At 37.9% G+C, this 22460-nt stretch overlaps 1 protein-coding gene across 2 annotated transcripts; it reads right to left on the minus strand.

The window, feature by feature from the left end:
* Window positions 1-14582: 14582 nt before the first annotated feature.
* On the minus strand, window positions 14583-22435 carry LOC104333633 (DPY30 domain-containing protein 1). 2 transcript variants are annotated; one of them, XM_075422981.1, is made up of 6 exons: window positions 22201-22435; window positions 21141-21296; window positions 20924-21046; window positions 19085-19165; window positions 18054-18146; window positions 14583-16034 (listed from the first exon to the last, which is right to left on the minus strand). In XM_075422981.1, exons 2-6 carry the CDS (start codon window positions 21285-21287, stop codon window positions 15981-15983), a joined length of 498 nt encoding a protein of 165 aa, XP_075279096.1. In that variant the 5' UTR covers window positions 21288-21296; window positions 22201-22435; the 3' UTR covers window positions 14583-15980. The 2 variants fall into 2 exon arrangements, with proteins under 2 accessions (XP_075279096.1, XP_075279095.1); XM_075422980.1 differs by having other exon boundaries at window positions 21141-21293; window positions 22201-22434.
* Between the last annotated feature and the right edge of the window lie 25 nt (window positions 22436-22460).

Consider the following 22460-nt stretch of genomic DNA (forward strand, 5'->3'; position numbering starts at 1 on the left):
CCACATCTGAGTGCTCAGTGCTCAGTTCTGCTACTAAAAATTTCTTCTAGTCAGATGACTCATGTCTGTAATATGGTGACGGTATGACAGGTATGAAGACAGACGTGGCTATAAGTGTCTTTAACTGACTATACAAAAAAATAAGCAAACTTACCCATGGGGCAGATCCAGAAAATGACCAGCACTACTGCACCATCATAAAAAAACATATAATTATTCTTAATTCCTTTACAGAAACCATCCTAGTCTCAATCTCAGACCAAATCATTGATCTACCAAAATAAAAATTGCCCTTTATTTCAATGAACACTGAATCATACTCTCCTAATCATTCAAAGTGTACCTGATACTTAGATTGGAATGAGTAACATACTGCTAGTTCCATAGCTCTTGCAATTTTGACAGCAATGAAACCCTTATCAAGCTTCAGTTTAAAAACTAATTTTGTTTACTTCAAATCCTTGGTCAGTATTATTTTAAAAGATCACTTTGGATTCAAATTACTGCACTGCTACATATTTATGTAAGAATTCATTAGAATTTTCACATTCTGCCTACATTCCTGAAAACAATAAGCAATGCCTGTGAACATTCACCAGTAATCTGCTGTAGCATTGGCCTCTCTCTAATTATCATTGAACATGGAATTATTCATTTCAAAGACATTTTCTTTGTTTTTCTGTTGCACAGAATTCATTTCATGGAATAAAAAGCACTGGTTGCACTTAAAAATGCGGAATTCACACACCAGACACATGTTCTGAGGCATAGCTTTCTCTGGAGTAAACTGTCCTCACCCCACTGATACAAAGATACTATTCCAGCCTGAATAAATTACACATTAACAACACCTGGAAAAACAGAATTTGTAAAAAAAATAGAAGACCAAAGTGTAACTAATTATATTAACCCTGGTTAATGGGTAACTTTCAAAAATTATATAAACTTTTAAAGTAAAATAGTACCAGTACTAAGCATTCATTCTTACATGCAAAATTTTTTTCTCTATCGGAGCACAGAAAGACACGATGTGAATGGATGAAACATGTCTGACAAAAACTCTTTTTGTACGTGTAAAAGTTTTCGTTCTAATCCTACAGACAATCCTCCTGTGTTAAACATTTGTAAAAAGGTAAGATACTGCTCTACCATCATGTCTTTTCGGCACCGATCTTCTGCCTACACAAAGGAGGAAAAAAAAGGATGATAGTAAAATAACGATTGACATCAGCGTTTTTTCCTGTTCCATTTTATTGATAATGACTCATCAGTCAATGTAACAGGCTTCCAAATTTTCTGTTAACTTTATTGCCACACTCGACACCTTTGTGGGACTGAGCCCTAAGAAAGCAATTTTCTCTACAAATCTCTTCATAATTTGGATATTGCCCATCATTGTGTTAAGTGTCTTTTGACTATATTCTATGACCTTTACTGAGAAGATACCTAACAGCAAAATCCTCTCAAACAATGTGACTCCTGTGCTTTGAAATGAGGCTAAGGACGGAAAAATCGCAATGTAAAAATAACACTGTCCTTCTATTTTGCTCCAAGTATTTATTCATATTGACTATAACGTCAATCCCAACCACTGGAATACCAATATGAATGTTTCTATTAACTATAAGTCTCTTCGTATTTGGCACCATCCCATGTTTTTGCTACTTTTACTCATAGCAGTTCTGCAAAGTTACCCCACTTCCAGTTCATACAACACTTCACAGCTGTCAGAAGGCATAGAAAACTATGAAAACATAGAAAACTACTGCAGCCATGAGAAAGCCTCGATAATGAAGTGAACAAGATATAACTGAGGAAAGAATTTTATGAATGATTGCTATTGATGCTGCTTATTCTCTAGACAGATATGACTGATAAATTGTCTAGACCTCTCATGACATACTCATCAGATCGCTTTACTTGCTCACCTTCTCCTTTCCCACCCTTATCTGCTTTTCTCCTCTACGCCCTTTCCTTCATTTTGCCTTGCTTCTACCCTTTTTGTTAAAACACAACACCTTTCTTCTTCTTTTTCCCTTTTTCTTACTCCTTTCTATCTCCCTAACTGTCTCTACTGATGTCCCATTTATGTCATAAACCACCAAGAAAGGAGCCTACATGGGTGAATGATACCTGTAGAAACAAGAAAATGAATTTGAGCTAATAGCTTACAGCTAAAACAATTCTAACTATCACAGCAGAAGGGGAAGGAAGAAAGTAGGTATCCTTAAGACCTGGTTATCCTCACTTCAGCTGCAGAAGTGCAAGCAGTACAGGTTTAGACTCATTCACTCATACTGTTGTTTCACCACCATGGTAACTTCTAGGTGACTGCTCTTGAGTTTGGAGGAAATTGTATCAAGCACTCTGAAGAACTTCTACATGACAAGAATCAGTCATGGGAAAACCATTGCTTCAGCTATGTAATTTGCCTCTCTCCCCACAACTTTCAAATGCAAAGGACAATGACTTGATTTGTAGAGAGCACACACTTCACAGTAACTTAAAACTACAATTACATCAATCACGCTGCCATTCAGCGTGACCTGGATAGGCTGGAGAGCTGGGCAGAGAGGAACCTGATGAGGTTCAACAAGGGCAAGTGCAGGGTCCTGCACCTGGGGAGGAACAACCTCATGCACCAGTACAGGCTTGGGGTGGACCTGCTGGAGAGCAGCTCTGCGGAGAGGGACCTGGGTGTCCTGGTGGACGACAGGTTAACTATGAGCCAGCAGTGTGCCCTGGCTGCCAAGAAGGCCAATGGGATCCTGGGGTGCATCAAGAAGAGAGTGGCCAGCAGGACAAGGGAGGTTCTCCTTCCCCTCTACACTGCCCTGGTGAGGCCTCATCTGGAGTACTGTGTCCAGTTCTGGGCTCCCCAGTTCAAGAAGGATGAAGAGCTACTGGAGAGAGTCCAGCGGAGGGCTACAAGGATGGTGAGGGGACTGGAGCATCTCCACTACGAGGAGAGGTTGAGGGAACTGGGCTTGTTCAGCCTGAAGAAGAGAAGGCTGCGAGGGGACCTTATAAATGCCTACAAATATCTGAAGGGTGGGTGTCAGGAGGATGGGGCCAAGCTCTTTTCAGTGGTGCCCAGTGACAGGACAAGGGGTAATGGGCACAAACTGAGGCACAGGAAGTTCCGTCTGAACATGAGGAGGAACTTCTTCTCTCTGAGGGTGACGGAGCACTGGAACAGGCTGCCCAGGGAGGTTGTGGAGTCTCCTTCTCTGGAGATATTCAAGACCCGCCTGGACAAGGTCCTGTGCAGCCTGCTGTAGGTGACCCTGCTTCGGCGGGGGGGTTGGACTAGATGACCCACAGAGGTCCCTTCCAACCCCTACTATTCTGTGATTCTGTGATTCTGTGATTATCATTAAAGCACACAAACACACTTAACTTTAACAATATACAGAAATATTTCATGCATTCAACACACAGGAAAGTGTTTTCCTAAATACATCTGGTTTGTTCTCTCAACTTTATCATCAGATAAGACTTTTTTTTACTGAAGTTGACTGTTTAAACAGGCTAAGTTTCTTGTCTTGCTATTTTATTCTCACTTTACCAAATCATGCAAGGAATTTACTCCTAAATTATGCCTGTGGAAATAAAACAGTTTTCCAGGTGTCAACAAAAACAACTTTAATACTAGCTTCATTTGTGCTATTTACTAGGAGTAGTTCATACAATACAAAGAGCATGTTTTCAAGAAGTTACTGCATTTCATCTTTTTTCCCATTAGAAATAAGCACTAAATTAAAATTATGTAAGCCCCACAGGGATGTCTTTGAGCGCTTTTTGGTTTGTTGGTGAAAAGACTTGATCTAGCCTGTACATTTTGGGCTGGGAGAGGTGGATATTTTGTTTTGGTTTTAAAATTAACTTAAGAAAGATTTGTTTAGCTGGGTTTATTTCTTTCACAAGAAGAATGACAAGCCAGGTCAGAGCAATAGAGCTTGAACATCAGGAACTGAACACAGAACTCCCACCTGCTTCAGAACTCTCACCTCTATCTAGTATTACCTGAAAATGAGAGAGGCTCAAGGCCTCTCAGATGTGCAGGTGTAGAATTTCACTGGCCTATAAATATTCAGGGTAAAATAAATACGGGGGGGGGGGCAGGAAAAAAAGTTGCGACTGTAGAAGGAAAGGAGGTAGTACGTATTCTGAGATGAGTGTTTATCACGCAGCTTTTGTAATTTCATATCACCTTTCCCCTTCTCTGGAGTATGGGACCTCCTGCAACCTCTGCACACCATACCTGAAGCAATTCAGCTCTTTTATTCTTGAGTTTTCTTATAACTTTGAGTGAATACCAATTCCACTCACAGCAATTTCTTGGTGTGCATTCTATGTAACTTATTCCACAGTTACTTCAGCTTCAGAGAGATCCTCTGCTATGTCTCCCATCTTCCTTCCCTTCCACTCCCTAAGAAGTGTTTCCAGGTTCTTTCATTACTAACATCAAAGAAAATAATTAATTTTGCTCCTCTCCCATATGCTTGTCCTCTTTCCATCTGTTTGACCTCGAATTCTGTGTTTACAACACATCAATGAATCATAGAATGTTTAAGGCTGGATGGTCTCTAGTCCAACCCTTTGCTCAAAGCAGGACCAACTTGAACAGGTTGCTCATGGCCATGTCATGAAGTAACATGTGCCAGGGCCTTAGACATGAAGTAATAAGTTTGAGTTGCTCCTTAAGAAATAATTAAAGCTACTTTGGGGGCTAAATCCTGCTTCAGTTAAAGTTAGCTGTAGTCTTGGTACTAATTTCACTAGGAGCATTATTTCCCCAGAACTGGGACACTAGGCAGAACTGAATACAACTTAATTTTCAATTTATTCACTTAATAAAAGTACTAAATGTTTATGTCTCAACCTTAAGACCATTCCTCAGGGTGCTGTAAACCCTTGCTTACAAACACAGGCATCTTTTAACACCTCATAGACAGAAACCTGTTTCCTGCACAATAATGATAAAGAAGTCTCTGTTTTCTAATCAGTCTTCATAAAATGTTGTATCAGAAGTGGTGGAAAAAGAAAGAGATTAGTTAAAGGTTTCCCTTACAGTGATAGGATTTTATTGCGTCATTTAAACAGTGTTAAACCACACTGGCATATAATTCGTTCTGCCTTTAGTCTTTGGCAGTTTTTACTATTAAAGTTACAAGCTCTACAGAGCAACGTAGAAGTGTTTGTGTTACCTCCTTATGGGTAGCCCTATTACAACAGAGTCACAAATTCTCTGGGTCCTCCACAAATGATGAGGGAGTAGATGAGAAAGAACAGAGCCCTATTCCATGTTCATCTCACACAGCAAAAAGCTTTTTTAGTTTGCAATTGTAACAGTGCATAACTTCCAGATTTAGCATTTTGCTCACAAGATATTATGCTAAATGTAATAAATTAATCCATTAATTGTTAAAGTTATGCCTTGGACAGGAATGGAAAAGCCTTCAATTAGAAATGGTCTCCCTTTAGCCTTACAGAAAGCCATCCACGTATTTCCCTGGATGTTTTTTCCAGTTGCTACGGTCATTCTTTCGGCTCGGAAAAGATTGTCATCTGACACGTAACAAAGCACAACCCTTAATTTCAGTTGCGTGGGGCGTGACCACACATCAGATATGCACACAGCCGCAGTTTCTTTCTGGGGGAATAGTTAGGACTCCTTGCTGTTAATGACAGGTCTGATCACCCGTCCAGACTAAACCCCGTTACAGCCATAGATCTAGATCTCAAAAACAATTTGGCTGGGCAACTCCAGCTGTCTGCCAGCAGCTTGGGATCTGTATGATCTTCTGCTTTCACGTGCCTTGTGACGTTATTAGTGTATATATGTAAACCATTACGATTTCCTCAGTACCGTAGGAAACACACTGATGCATTTAAACAGTCATTACCCAAGAGTGCTGCAGCAATTCACAGATGTTTACAGTACCGGTGGTCTTTGGACTTTGAAACAAATATTGACTCTAGTACATGAAATCAGGTTTCAGGAACCTATCTGCAAGAACAGTTGTGGAATTCTTAAATTCTGGCTTCCTGACAAGGAACATTAGGTTAAATTCAGACATTTTTTTACTTTTTCTAGATATATAATGCCAAAAGAGACACTTCTTTCATGTGGTATAGGACTGTAATTACTTCTCTGAAATATTCAGTGATCAAAAACCTTCATAAATCTACCCTGTCTGCATAGCGTAAGTGAAACAATAACCAATATTTGCAGATGTACTACTTTTATACTCACAATGAAAATATTTACATAGTTGAACTGCTTTATACAGGCAAACACATCTACTTACACACTCCGTACTAATCCAGTAAATAACACTTAGCAGAATTTTACATTCATTTTGCATGAATGAAAACAACTGCACTACTCTGTGAGCTCCAGAATTAGGCTTGCATGGCTATCTGGAGAAAAAGAGACAACATACATCCAGCAACTTTTTCAGTCATGATTCCTAGCCATGGGTTATTCACAGCCTTTTCAGAAATGCTCCCACCATCACTGCTACAGAGCTCAAATACACTGCTGCTACTCCGAGGTCTGCAGGAAACTGCTAGCTAAATAACCTGCTTGGTGACATCTTTCAGAAATCCCCGAACCTGACCTTGTTACCACAGCTGGTTCAGCCAAGAAAGGTTGCCATTCAAGCAGCAATTTCACATCCTTCACTTGGGCAAACATTTTAGCAAACCGCAAGCATCATTATCTTTCATCTATGTCTGAAAGATTTTACTGCAACTAGTCATTTAGCAGTTTCAGATAAACAAGTCTGCAACAAAGTGCAGCCAAAAATATTCTTAGATATCTGTCTAAAGAGGGGACATTAGACAATGGATGAAGGGTATGTAGCATCAATCAACACAAGTATATAAATGATAACTAGACAAAAATGCGTACAGTAACCAAAGCACACAAACATTTCTACAGATTCCCTTTCATCGACGGACTATGGAACAGAAAATTTCAATCTCACCAAAAGATCTTCAGGCTTATAGACACAGTCGCAATCTCACAGTATCATTATGATACTCTGAAACAAATTAGAAGTCTCAGTACTTTTTCCACATTTGTAAATAAATAAATTGTCTTAGGACAAGACAAACAAGAGTCCAACATCTATTACTGTGTGCTACTGACATTTTAAATAGCATTCCAGAAATCCTGCCTTGGATTTTTTTAATTAGCTTTGAAATTTTGTGTTGAGGAAACTCTGGCGAATGTCAGCAAAAACTCACAAGACATGCAGTGCAGGATATCCCCATGCTCCTTTCCCCGCCCTCACCAATCTTTGTGTTGGATTTATTTTCCAAAACTGTTAAGAGGTCTCTGCAAATATTTTTTTTCCATATACATAAATATATATTTGTCCAGATACTTTTTCTACAGCATAAGGAATTTTTCCTATTACTTTCTCCATCTCTAAATAAGTATTTTGACATCACAGGATGCTTGAAAGCACCTAATTGTGATGATACCTTGAAATGAGATAGATGAGTTTGAGGTGCTTAGAATAATTAGGCTCTAAACTTTAAAGATAGTATCGTGGAGCTCATTACAATTGTTGTTATAAACTTTCATATGTACTGAGCTAAGTGCACAACTGACTCTTGTAATCTATGCCGCTGATTTTGCAACAAATGTTTATCACGAGAGTGAAATGCAAGTAATATCCTTCTTAAAAAGCAATTTTTTAAAAAGTCACGTGCAGGATTATCAAAGTTTAAAAACAGAAGAAAGAGAATCTTTTCATGATCCTTCCAAAATGATTAGTAACAAAGACATATGCACATAGTAGTTTCTTATTCCCCATGTTCTTTGTGACTAACAGCCTACTTGCTCTCTGCTGGAAAATACAAAGGACCACCAAAGAACGTTGAACCAACCCAGGTTCTTCTGCTTGAAGTAGATGTGTAACAACTTTGTCTTTTCTGTGAGGGCAAATTTTTACCCTTCTGCCAAATGGCACTAGGTCTAGCTAAGAACTAAATTGGGACTCGTGAGGTGTAATAATCTTGTTTTAACACTCAGCCACAAGAACACTTCTAGCAAAGATAAATGTCAGGACTAAGAATGTCACACCTTATCAGTTGTACTGAAACATGCAAAAAGCACTAAAACTAACAAAAAAACCTCCTGAATATGATCTGGTGTCAGTGTTTCCAATGTGAATTAAGACTATAAAAGTCAAAATTTGGTTCTTAAGAGTGAAGATCAATAATTTTTTTCATTTCTGCAGACTATTCAAGTTATGCCCTTTGCGAAAATCATAGTACTCTAGGAAATGGACCAGCAACATGAGGTCTTCCCAAGAAAGCACATCCAGTTTTAGTCCTGTAAAGGGAAACTGAAGCCTGCAGCTCTACTAGGCAGGGAAGGAGAAGGGCAGAACTACCACCTACTCTGTTTACCAGTCTACACCCCAGCCTACATGGGTACATAGGGTACCCACTGGTAGTAGCTCATAGCTAAACATGTGCATGAGCTGCTCTTAGCGTCTATCTTTTTCCTTTTCCACTCCACTATTTTCTCATCCCTTGGTTCTTTTTCCTTCTTACAGCTTTTCCTACTAATAGATTTGAGGAGCGCCTATTTTTCCTAAATTCATACCAATCACTGATTCCATTTCCTAGGCAGAGGATTGCTTCCTGTTCCTGAGGTTGACAGCTTACAGGGTTCCTGATACTGCTCCTTTCTTATGTTCACAACCCATGATGGTTGTAGTTAAACACCAGTGCTGCCTTTGGCCTCTCAACAGTTAGCTAAGAAGTCAACCAGAAAATACAGAACAGATCTGTCATAACCAAAAACCTATCAAATATTCAAAGAAAAAGCATTTGACCCATACATATTGGGAGGTATAGCCAGTGAAGTGAAAGATCACATTTTCTGCTTTTGAAAATTAGTATTGAAATTAGCACCCATCATAAACCAGCTCTTCTAAGACATCCTCTTTTCTGTGTCTTTAGAAATATCAGCTAATGAGAAAACTAGTGGTAACTCTACACTGCAGTTTATTATTAGACACCTCCCAATTGCTACCAATGGCTTAGCATTCCAACAGCAATGGACAAGGCATTTGGAGGTTTTGGGTGATCAGTTCTATTTTGTTACCTCTTCACCTCTGCTGTACCATAAAATATGTCACTTGGATTCTGTAAGTCTTTAGAAGCAAGGTCAGCAAAGCGATTGCAATGTGTAATTATTTTTAAGACACATACAGACATTCCCACGCAACTGGCATGAATGTTTTGCCAGGACCCAAGTGGGAGTCCTGCCAGTAAGTTCAGTAAGCACAGACCTGATGTGCTTAGAAACTAAAATATTCTCTACAAAGACAGAAAACTAGAATACAGAATTCATTTCCAGATTTTGAATTCACAAATATTTGAACATATTCAAAGCTGCAGGTTTCTTTTACCGTGTTTACAACATTGAAATAGTGCATGCAATAAAATTTTACTTGACTTAATACTAGGAATTTACTTATCCTAGCAAACAAGGCAAAACGCAGAACAATCAATGGATTTTTTTTTTTAAAAAGGTTAGATGGTCCTTTGGTTGAAAAAAGTGTAAAAAGAATATTGGTGCATTGGTCCCAGCTGCATAAGCTTACCACACTTACAAGTGGCAACTTCCTTGTAGTCACGGAATAGTGTAGTCACAGAGACAGATGTAGCTGCCAGAGAGACATCTGAAGAAACTGCAGCAAAAAAGGAAGCCTGCCTTTACAGTACTCTATTTCATGTTGAGTCAGGCCAAGTGTATAAATATATAGGTCTGGCTCCACTCCCCTGATTTTTTGGGCCATGCAAAGCTTGAGCAAATTCTAAGACAGATTCATACATCATGTAACTATGCTGAGTTTCCAAGTGATCGTTTAAAAAAAAAAGCTAGAAAAGTCACATAAAAATGGTAAGGGGAATATGTGTTTGAGTTAACTGTGGCCTACACCCGAGCAGTGGTGAAAACATTTAACCTAAAGATATTAAGAGATCAGCATCTGTAAAAACACGATCAAGATAAGAGAATAGTTAAGCGTTTCAGGGGGATGACTGCTCATCGTTCTTGCCAAGAAACCTGACTCAGTAGGTTTAAAATACAAGCAAATACAGTAATACTTCAGTCAAGCTCAAGTGGGAAACAAAATAGTGGTGCGTTTTTTCCTACAGGCTCCACTCAGATGCATATGCCCACTGAAAAAATGTTGAAGAACAGCTGCCTCAGAACTTCACAGCAGTCCCAGCTCTAGAAATCGTCAGCTGTTGGTGCCTAAGGGTAACTTTTCAGTGCAGCTAGGTTTATAATGAAACAAACAACAGATCCTGTTTCTGGGGTTACAATTATCGGCTAAATAAATAGCATTTTTTAAACTTATCTACTAAATACATCAGTGGCAAAACTGTAATTGCTTAAGATAATAATGAACCAAATACAGGTGTGTCTGCATGCAGCCAGTCATTTCTGGAAGAAAGTACAGTCAGGAGGTGGAGTAGAAATGAAGCAGAATGATTGGAGAAGCCCAACACACTCCCAGGAATGTGGCTGGAAACCGAGCAAAGAGGAGCTGCAGTGCCCCTCTGCTGCAAAGGGAATTATTTATTATCTGATCGTTTCCTCTCTCCCACCCTCCCCACAACAATTCACCTCTGTTTTCTTCTGCAGTATCTTTCTCTACGCATAGTTTGAGTTAATCAATTCTCTCATGTTTTAATATTAAGTATATTACAAGTTTAATAAATAGGAAATGCCTTCTTGGAGGTAGAACTCATGCTCATGTTATTAGAGAGCTTGATCCTCTTGTGACTTCAACCACAGCTTTTTCAGCAACTTCAATGAGAATAAAATTGAGATCCTTGGAAGACTGCTTCCTCAGTGCCCAAAAAAATGTTTTGCTTCAAATATTTTTTGGAAACAAAACAACAACCAGCTCCATTATAGAGCTGAAAATATGATTCAGTTCATTAAGAAAAAGAGACTAACCAAGATACCGATCAAGTTCAGACATACCTCCTCCTCCTTCCTCAGAAAAAGTTAATTTCTTTCTCTGGAATCTGCTACATCTAAATTATAGAGGAACTACTGAGTAATTTCTTTTGTCCAGAATACAATTTGCTGAACTCAAATACCAACAGGTTCTTGCATCAAACTAAAATCACATATTTTTCGTGCTTACTTTCCCAAGGTTATGGGAAAACTAAAAAAATCCTTTATAATAGCAACTGCTGTTGAGATCCATGAATAACTACATGCAGAAAGTGGCAAAATCTCCTTGGAGAGTTTGTTAAAAGATTCCTAAACCTTCTAAATACTCCTTAGAGAAGGTAAGATTATTCTGGTAACTTTGGTATGATATTCCTAAATATTAATTTTTTTTTCTAAATCAAACCCAAGCTTCACATCATCGTTTAAAGTACACTGAAATTTTAAGTTACACCAGATTAAAATGATGGGGAAGAGTTTAAATTTTTAGTGAAGTAGGTATTTTCGTGTCAGTAGAGACATCAATACAGTTGTTGTAATAGATAACAACTCAAATAAGATTAATCAACAAGAAGCAAATGGCAACATTCTCTACTTATTGCATTACTTGATCATTTGCCTGTGGAGCTACTCTCAGGTGATAACACAAAATTGCTTGGTGTTGATAATAAAATTGTTTAACATAATCACTTTTTTTTTTTTAACCTCCCCCTCAATTAACTCATGTCCATACAGTCAAAGGACTAACCTAAGGAAAAGGTTGCCTCAACTTTTTTTTCAAAATGGCCATTGATTTTGGGTGCCCGACAACCAAGATAAAATGGAAGCACTCAGCATCTCCACACAGGCCCTAGTGAACATAATTTCTCATGATGTAGGATCTTCTAAAGTAACTTACTTCAAATAAAACAGTACAAATGACAACAATTCTGGCCTCTGATGAAGGTTAAACACTGATTTTGGTTTATGATAATGATTCTACAAGGTGCAGGTTAGTAGGGAAGGCCCACAGCATTTAAGTTGGATATACATCCAAGAACTCTCAAAATCTGTGAATCAGTCTTCTGCTTCTTTAAAATTTTGCTACACTGTAACAGCTCCTTTAAATGACACGTTCCTCTACCATGCCTTCCTTCCATTATTAGCCCAATAATAGCGATATAAATGTTTGTAATAGGATAGCTTCTTCCATCATGCGAATTGAAACAAATACACAAGTGTGAAGCACAAAGACTGCATGACGGTTTGTAATGGTAATGCCAGAAAACAAAAGTAAAAAGAACAAACAAGCGTACTGGTAAGATATTTTAAAAAGTAGACCAATCCTTATCAGCAAATAACAGGACTAGACTCTTTTCTAGCTGTAGTCAATAGACAACACTGTTCTTTATCTAACCTAAGTACAGGAAAAACTTCACAGAAGTAAAGCAATTAATAGCTGACTTCAAATATAAGTAAACCGTACTAGCTAGCAAAGTTCATACCATTAAATTTTACATTTAATCCAGGCTAATTAATCTGATTCATCACCACTAGCAAATTCCTATATAAAACTTTTGCTTACAAAAAGATAAGATAGTTCCTTCAGACCGTGAAGGAAAATCACCCATCATAAAAGGAGACGGACACCTTAATAAAGCCTGTTCTGTTAAAAGGTAACATTGAAACGTGCTTGCTGCAACATGTATACCTCCTTCTAGGAGAAAAGCTTCTCACACTGCAGAGTTGAGTTTCCATCTGTGTGAGCAGACTGATAGTTACTCTGATTCATTTTGTCCTATTCTGGGCTTCAGATCTGTTTTCATCCTTATGCTTCAGTATTGCCGGAATAGAGAACAGCTGTGAACGGGCACGTTACTACCAGCACGTTCTTTGGAGGATCTGTATGTGGGGTCTAATAGCAGTCTAAATAAGTCTGCTCCTATTCTGAAGAAGGGAAAAATTACAGTTTCATAAATCTTCTGTCAGTATTTCGCATCCTATTTTCAGCAACATTTTCCATCATCTGCCTCTGAATTCCATCTTCTTCATTCCACAAAAATGTATTCAAAGGGAATGCAAGCTGGAGCTTAAGTTACACTAGGTAACTGCATTTTTTTTTTTTTCAAAATATGACTTTAGATTTTATGCAGAGGTTAAATTGTGTTAACACTTCTAGGATCACATCACATGCAGGAAAAATAAAGTAGTTCTCTTCCCATTCCAGGCTCTGGTTTACTATACTCCAAAGAAGGTTAAAGCTCAGAAGGAGAAGGCAAAGACGATTATAAGCTGCCTTAATTTCCCTCCAGGCTTAGACATCCAAGCAGAAGTCATCTTTGATTTGAACTACATTTCCAAGTTACCTACGGGCTGCTTTGCACCTTAAGAAAGCACTGAGCCAAGAACTGTTTACCCTCTGGTCCCCTATCCACTGTAAGAATTCCCATAAAGCTGTAGCAGGCGATCAATGCACTAGGTCTATGAACATCCAATAATGAAAAAAAATGGAATTCCTATATTATATTCCTACATTTGAACAACTTATGCCTTCTGTACATAACAACAAAGGAATAGGTAAAATGGAATCTACCATTTTATTTTGACCCTTGCTAAGCAATTTTCTGATAGAAGTTTCCATTCAAAAACGCAGTTCCTGTCTAGAAAGAGAAACGGGAATATGAGCTGCAGGATCACAAAGAAAAAGTCATAGCTGAAAATAAGCTGAAACAAAATGACAAAAGTTGTGGTTTTCATGGGTTGTAACTGACCGAGCCACCAGTGTGTTTATGTAGGATGCACTCTAGTGGACACACATGTAAAATCCAAAGATACAAATGTTATGAAAAGACAGAAAATGAAAGCAACATTAGAATGATGTTCTAAATGAAAAATGAAAGCTGGAAGTAGTAATTAGAATTATTTCCTAGCAGCTTTTAGAATACTGTCTTACAACTTGAACATATTTCCTAATTAAACGCGAAGCCTATATGGAGGCTGAAATTTTCACAGTCAACATGATTGGACATAAAAATGTAAAAGGACACTCATTACTTATCAATTTTTGAAAATTTTAATCTAGATAACAAGATTCAGTTATACACACTGGCCCAAAAGTGAAACTCCATCTATTTATTCAGTTACTCCATCCCTTTGAGACTGGCACAAGAAGCTGCTGTGCATGCAGTGTTAAGAGATGTAACTGGAACTGCAGTATCTTAAAATGTGGTCTTAAAATGATACTATTTGTATGATAACTATACTGTTACTAATAAATATAATCATAAACTGTCACAAAATCAGTTTACTGGAATATCGACCACAAGGGCATATTCATTCCACAGAAAAGGTTCTTGGCTGTCATAGAAATCGCAAACCTATACGGACGCAGAATAAATGTAGCTAGCAAAGCCTGATCACCCACTCACAAAAGCAGTTCCATTTTTCATTGATTAAAAAGTTACACAAACATTTTTAAGTATTTATAACCGAAAAGTGACATTTTACTCTTTTGATCTTAAAGATGTTCATATAAGACACGCCAGTTAACAGCGTCCAAAAAGCCATATGGCAATAAAGAGGGCAACAGGATTTTTTTTTAATAAACGTATTTTATTATTTGTAAGGGAAAAATAATAAATTGTTATACTAGAAATCAATAGTGCTTACCTTTTTAAAAATTAATAGGATTATGCCTAGTATGAGCTACGTGAACAGAACAAGTTATTTAGAACAGAAAAAAAATTTCTTACACGATTGACCTTTGCCTGTTGGGTATACAGACATTTTTAACAGTTTGCCAAAAACAGTAAAATCCTTAAAGCTAGCTATAATATAAACAAATTAAAGTGAAATTATCCCAAAAATCTCTTTCAACCCAACCAGAAGAATGCAGTGAATGCACTAATTCTGCCCTGAATTTGTAATGCCGAGTATTTTCATTATATAATATTGGCAATGACTTCATGTTAATTGTCCAACTAACCTGTATTATCAGAAGATACTGAGATGCAAAGGCACATTTTAGCCAAGAAGCACAGGATTTCATAATGCTGGTGTCTTTCCCATTTATAATGAACAGACACAGAACATTCTTGACAACCTGTACCAAGATACCAGTGATTACAGAAATTTGTTCTTCTAAAAATTAATGCAATCTTTAAGGATTACAACTTTTATAGATAAATATGGGTCAAGCTAAATATTCCTCAAACTTTTCAGAAGTGAAGCTTTGAGAACTAATAGCAGTATTTAGTAAAGACAACAGATGTAATTTATTGATTTGCAAATTCAAGACAAATACAGGAAAAATTATTTTAAGACTTACTAATCAAAACTGATATGCAGACCCTTGTGCCTCACCTAATACCAGGTTATTATAAAGCCTAGAGCAAACACCTAGCGTTACAAAAAGCACCTCATGATTTCTACGACAGACAACATCTTTTAGTACGTCTGTCTACTGAGTCACAGAGTTCAATTTACCTCTTTCAGATCAATTGGAAGACCTTCTGATTTGATTTTTGCATCTAGTTTGATGTGCAGAACTCTCTCCCCATCTTCTAATCCACAGAGCATTCCCTCTTTCTATCAGAAACCATTCACATCCTTGAAAACTCCTTTTTCAATAATCTTTTATTTTTTTAATATTGATTCCAATTTTAATATTGTAGCCTCTACTCCAAAATAACTGACACATAAATTATATCTATAATTATTACATTGTTACACTTCAAGAATCAATGGGAAATAAGTAGAAAATATAGGTACTGCTTTCATTTCAATTGCAGTTTTCTTCCTCTGAGTCAGCTATGTTAGCTACAATGCTTTAAGAAGGGAAGCATCACATGCCAGAATTAAAAGAATTTACACAAACACCCAGAACGCACAGAAACTGAAACAACAGGTATGTAAATCAGTTATATATATAAAAAAACATAAAATAAGACATTACACTTCAGGATCAGCAAGTAAGGAGTAGAAAATATAATTACTGCTTTCAGATCTGTTGGGAACTTTCTTGTTCTGATTCTACCATGAGATCTGTTACACTCTGAAAACAAAAAAAGAAGTTTTATCAGTTGCCAGTATTAATTAAACTTTGAAAAAAAAGAGAAAAAAGAAAAATAAAAAACCCACTTGACAGACAAGTTGGTATTCATCAATATAATTATGCATTATTCTATTCAGTGAAATATGATGAACTTTACCACCAGGCTCCTCTTACAAAATCCATTGAGTCTGAATGAAATATTATGATAAACAGAATAGTTTCAACAGCACAAGTCTATATATTTTAATTTTATTGAACTGTTCTTAATTTGTAGTTTAATTCAACAAACATATTACTGTAAAAACTGAAATAACGTCACCAAAGGCCAATGTAATCCAAATTTAAATGACTTTAGGCACGAAAACTTGGAAGATGGCACATATAAGAAGAAGCAGGTAAGTTCACTACTCATTTTCACTTCTGGTTTTGCAATTCACTTATTTAAGAACACATAAAATATGCCTGAAGCTTCAAGAATACTGTTTAATATGTAATTATCAGAAAACTATAAAAATTGAGGCTCTATAAGACCTTGAGAACTCCTCTGATTTAACTTAGTGAAAAACACACCTGTGAAAACCTGACCTTAAGAACAGTCATGAGCATGTTCATAAATGTAGTTAGAGAACACTTACAAAACAGGCTGTTATTAAAGTAACGTTAAGCATAAAGCATATTAATATTGCAACGGAAATTCTGAGCTAGAATTACACTACTGATACCAGAAATTAAACTCATTAAGGCTAATAAAAGAAAAAGGGTTCTGATAACGACGTATTAAAACTAGTATATAAAAATCTCAAGTCATACTACGTGGAATACTCTACCTGGAAAAAGTCATACAGATATCAATATCTTTATGACCAGTGAATACTCATAAAGCTGAGTGATTTTGCAGGAGTTGGTAGTATCTGTTAAATGTACTGCCACACCTTATAGTAAATTAAGGCTGACTGATGCCCTCTCAATTCCCTGAGCTGTCAAGGATAAAAGGAATTAAAAAAAAAAAAAATGGGCACAGAAGATGTCTAAGGATCACAATGTAGAGCCATAGGCATAGTACTGAAGGCAGCACATTCATATTGGCACAGGGCTCAGATAACCTGATTCTCAGCAGGTCCTAGCCTTAGTGAGCACTGTGTGTCTACAGCATACAGTCTTTTTTGTTAAAAGTTTGCTCAGATATCTCTGCACTAGAGTGCATTCTGCTGCACAAAAAATATACTTCACGCCAACCAGAAAAAAGTAAATAACTTCAACCACTAAAAAACAAGGAATCTTTTGTGATTTAGTACATGTTTTATATGACTAACTGTTCAGACGGCAAAGGAAGGCTGCCTCCTTGCTGAGAATACTCATACTTTCATTTGTAACTGTTGGGGTTGATGTAGCTTGAGAGTTAGCATGACTAGGCCGCTTAAGCAAAACAGTTAGCATAGCTGAACAGGCCGCTGGAAAGGACAGCTAAGAATAACAATTGAGAAAGTTCTGATAGTGCACATGATGTGTGTTAGCAAAAACAAGATGTGTTCAAGGACTTGGAGGTGGTCTGTTGCTATTGGCATTAGTGCATATTTACCAATCATAAGGGGTGCGTGAACAGCGCGTGATTTATGTCTGTAGCCTATCTGAATAAGCGTGATCGCGTGTGCAGATATGAAAAATGTATATAACCACGCAAGCAGACCAATAAAGGGGAATTGGCTGTGCATTGTATCAATGTGTGAGAGTCACTCCTGCCCCTGCATGGATGGTGAAACTCGGCATGTAACATATCTGAATACAAAAGGGCATTTCAAATCTTGAGGATTTAGACAGCCAATACCATACAAGCTTTTAGAATGGCTTAACTTGTACCAGAGAACAGGTTAAGTTGGCCAAAATACCATCCCTTAAAACCATTTGAAAGGACCAGCACAGTCTTAACTGCAACAGTTTTAACCTTTGACATGTCAGCACGGAAAGCAAATCTGCAAGAATCAATCATTTATAAACTCCCTGTTCTTTCTAAACACTTACCCCAAACTGTCCATTCTCATCCAGCTCCTCAACTCTGGCCAAATTAGGCGCTCCAGGTCTATCTGTAAGTTCAGCTATCGTCTTTTCATTTTCCTAGGGTAATGAAAACCAGTTTTCAGTTAAAAGTGTTCCATGTCATAAACAATTATCTATTGAGAAAATTTCAGATGTCTTAAAATGATATTATGTATTAAATATAAAGGACATACTTTAGAAGCATGCTATATAAATGTGTTAGTATGTGAATATGGTCTTTGTATGTTTGTTAAGACTATTCCTTTTTTTTTTCCAAATAACAGGAATTTCGGTTTTCATTTCTACATATTCATTTATCCTGTCACTTTCATACTGTCATCTTCCTACAATTATGTTCCGTCAGTATTTTAACAGTGCTCTAAAAAACATACGCATCTTTAAAATATGATGTGCTCCACATAAATTTAAGAGATACTCATATTAAAAGTATTGTTGCGATAAATATGCCAATTATCAGTGTATATTTTTGCTGAAATAGCATTAACAGACCATACGTGTACACAGACATCTATATAGGCAGTCTTCTCTTAGTATAAATTCCTGTACACCAGGAGAATCTCAGAATCAAGAGGCACCCCAATTCCAAACCACAGTTCCTTTTCCAGGTACAGCAGATGCACTGACACTCAGTAAAACATTACCATCTAGACACTTAAATTATACATCCTTAAATTATAATACTTTCACATAAATACCATCCAGGCACGTGAAAGCACCAACTAAGCTGACCTTACACTAAATTTTGCAGTAAATTTATGCTCTGTTCTGAATATAAACTAAATAAACCTACTAGAACAGACCAAAATTCAAGTATAAAACTCAGACTGGATGCAAGGTGTTAGACACTCTTTCCCTATTTTCAGTTTTTTAAAAAAAATTTGTGTTAGTTCAACACCCACGAGCTTCTGCCTTGTGTTTTGTATTTAGTGTCTGCATCTGGAAAAGACAGCTGATTAACAGTATTTTCAAACCACTGACTAAGCTTTGGCTTAAACCTCTTCATCTTTCTGCTGCAACAACATATCCTTGTCTTCATTCTGCAGTTCCAACTCCTCACGTTCTTGTTGCAGCTGACCCTGCAATGGGTTTAAGAACGGATGAATCAGACGGAAAAAAAACCCACATTCATCTCCCCCATCCCATTGCTTACAATGTATTTCATTACTGAAATCTTAAATAAAATAAAAAAGGAAGCACAAAACATAACTGCAATGTTAATAACTTAAAGCCCTTTCAGTATTATCTGACTCTACATTTTCAGAGGTTTTAGACTCGCATGGATAGAAAGGCTTTACTAGCCAGAGGCAGAAGAAACAGACAACTGAAATTAGTGTACACACTTCAGATACTGTCCCATTACGCATGCTCTTTATCAGTCTATATTCATTATCTCCTATACTTTGGATTAAACTCCGATTCTTCATATAGCATCTAGCACAGGCAGATAAATCCACATAGAATCAAATCTGTGGAAAAGACTGGTAAGTAATGTCATTAACATCAATCATCTTCATCGTCAACCTTTACAATTTCCAATTGGAAACAGCTAATACAAAGTGTTTATTCTTTGTGCGCCTCAGTCCTATTGCATCAAAACTTCAGAAACTGCATAATCTAAGCGTTCACATTCAACAACACTGTGGCCTAGAGAATATTGTTTGCTGTAGCATTTTGTGAGCAGCTACTACAAATATGGTCACGTTGTAGTAACTAGTTTGCACATTCGTTTCTGTTAAATATAATCAAAACATGCCTGAGTATGTGACTATAGCCAAAACTGTGAGTTAGGTTAAAAAACATGTCTCGTGAGTATTGTTCAACATCTCTTCCATAGTTTACATAAAACAGTTTTTGTAATTCTCTGTGAATTATCTCTAGACACAATCTTACATTCTTGATTCCATTTATTATTTTAAATGACTCAAGAAATTCTTAAGCGTGTAACTTTTGGTCTGCAAATTAGTAAATTCCAAATTTTAAAAGTGCAAGTGAAATAGAATGAATGCATCTTACACTAGACCTAAGCTTAATAAGATCTGCACAGATTTAAAATTACACTTTTGATTTTGACATCACGAAAGTCAACCATGTAAAAAAAATCCAGTCAGACAATGTCAACGTACTACAGCAACACTGAGGCTGTTACACCTGCGGCCAAATTCACATGACTGCTTTATAAAGGATAGATAGAAACATAGAGGATATCTTTATTTCTCCTATTTCAAGTCCACAGAGTATAGGATTCAAATTGCTTTCTGCCAACAGAATGCTCAAGTAGATAAGGAAAGAAGGCGGCACACCTCATTGGATCAGGTTATACACACTGCTTAAATATGCAATCTTCATACACTGACTCCCAACCATTTTCAGAACTCTATAATTGCGTATACGTTCTCATTACTTTTTATGCCTTACTGATATTGCATAGAAGTACCTTGAGACGATGATCGGTTATTACTCCCAGGCCTCTTAGGAGGCCTGTCAAAATTTTTTGCAATGATTTCTAGTTTTATTTGCACCAGCTCTTGTTCATAATTAACTACAGAAGACAGTCTACTTATTTTAAGTTACTTCTCAGGTAAGTCTTAAATTGGTTGCTTTTTACCTTAGGCTCCTTCATTTTCTTATAACACTTTACCACATAGTATGTAAGTTATCCTTCCCATGTGCTGACTAATCATTTCAGTTATTATTTAGAAAAGTGAGACTAAAATACTTAATTTATTCTGCCTTCTCTCAAAAACATTATACAGAGATTAGAAGCATACAGAGCACTACAAGATGCCACAGCATCACATACTATTTATAATTATCTACTATTAAGTATTATGAACCTGATGCTGTTCTTCAAGTTTCCTCTGGATCATTAGCTCCTCTTCCTTCATTTTTCTTAACATTTCGAGTTCTGCCAGGGCCGCCTCCCGTTCTTGCTCCAGCTCAATCCTCTCCAACATTCTCTATTTCAGAGGTAACAAATAATCAATTAAAAAAATAGAGATGAAACAGCATTAGTTATATTATCATGAAAATTTCTGCCCAAGACGCAGCCACCTTTTTTTCTTCATCTAAGATTCTTCTGTAATTGTAAATCCAATGGGCCAGATACTCTATTGGATCTGCTGGCTGACGCTCTACAACCTCTGCCAGTCCCTTTTTCAAGCAGCTTCCCAGGCATCTCTTCAGATACTGAGACTCCATTCACATCTACTGAAAACAAACAGATAGACATTAGCCAGCAACGTCAGAATTAAATTAGGGTTTTTAAGAAATATTGCCTCAGGTACCAAATCTGGAATATGACATCACGCTTTTATTAAGCTAGTAATTAATAGAAGAAAGTTTTTTTAATTTAATATTGGTTTACTTCTTAAAAGCTCTGCTGACAGATCATTTACACTAAGCCCTGCAGAAGAAAGGGCTGAGGGAGCTGGGCTTGTTCAGCCTGAAGAAGAGAAGGCTGAGAGGGGACCTTATAAATATCTTAAGGGTGGGTGTCAGGAGGATAGGGCCAGGCTCTTTTCAGTGGTGCCCAGTGACAGGACAAGGGCCAATGGGCACAAACTGAACCACAGGAAGTTCCATCTGAACATGAGGAAGAACTTCTTCCCTCTGAGGGTGACGGAGCACTGGCACAGGCTGCCCAGGGAGGTTGTGGAGTCTCCTTCTCTGGAGATATTCAAGACCCGCCTGGACGCGGTCCTGTGCAGCCTGCTCTGGGTGACCCTGCTTCGGCAGGGGGTTGGGCTGGGTGAGCCACAGAGGTCCCTACCATTCTGTGATTCCGTGAAAATGCTCAAAACCCCCCTTACTGTTTAGGGCTTGTATAATTCAGAAACTGTTTGGAAATATGCTGGTAATTGTAGGTCAGCATGACAGTAAAAAACGCCAAACCACACCAGGACATAGAAAACTTCTGTACAGACATTTGAAGAACAGTGAAGCAGTTTTGTGAACGGTTAAGGACAGATTTCAGCTTGAACCAACAGCTATCTGTAGGACACGTGTGCAAGGCCAGGGCCTGAAGCAATCGCTCTGTGCGGTCAGGAACGGTGCAAACCCCTGCGCACACACGAGGTTTCACCGGCTCCGTGCCAGTAAACACGGAACGCACCCGATACTCGGTTACCGCAAGGCCGGACGAGCGTTAGGACCCGGTGCTGTCCCCAGCCCGCGGGGCTGCCGCTGAGGTAATTCCCCGGCCCGCGCTGCAGCCGCCCTCGGCTCACTCCGCTCAGCTTCCCCCAGAGAGCAGCCCCGCTCCCGCTGCTCGCTCCCCGGCACCAGCCCTGAAGTGCGGCCTCCCTCCTCGCTCCTCCGCGCACGGAGCCTGCGCAGGGCCGCGCGCCGGGTTGCTAAGCAACGGCCTCTACG

The sequence above is a fragment of the Opisthocomus hoazin genome, chromosome 6 (genome assembly GCF_030867145.1).
Source record: "Opisthocomus hoazin isolate bOpiHoa1 chromosome 6, bOpiHoa1.hap1, whole genome shotgun sequence".
NCBI lineage: Eukaryota > Metazoa > Chordata > Aves > Opisthocomiformes > Opisthocomidae > Opisthocomus > Opisthocomus hoazin.

Excerpts from the sequence above, each read along its gene's own strand:
- LOC104333633 (XM_075422981.1), bottom strand. The coding sequence starts at position 21,287 with ATGGAGTCTCAGTATCTGAAGAGATGCCTGGGAAGCTGCTTGAAAAAG. Across the intron at positions 21,047-21,140 it reads TCTTAGATGAAGAAAAAAAG|AGAATGTTGGAGAGGATTGA; the intron begins GTGGCTGCGTCT and ends CCTCTGAAATAG. Across the intron at positions 16,035-18,053 it reads ATGAGAATGGACAGTTTGGG|AGTGTAACAGATCTCATGGT; the intron begins GTAAGTGTTTAG and ends TTTTGTTTTCAG.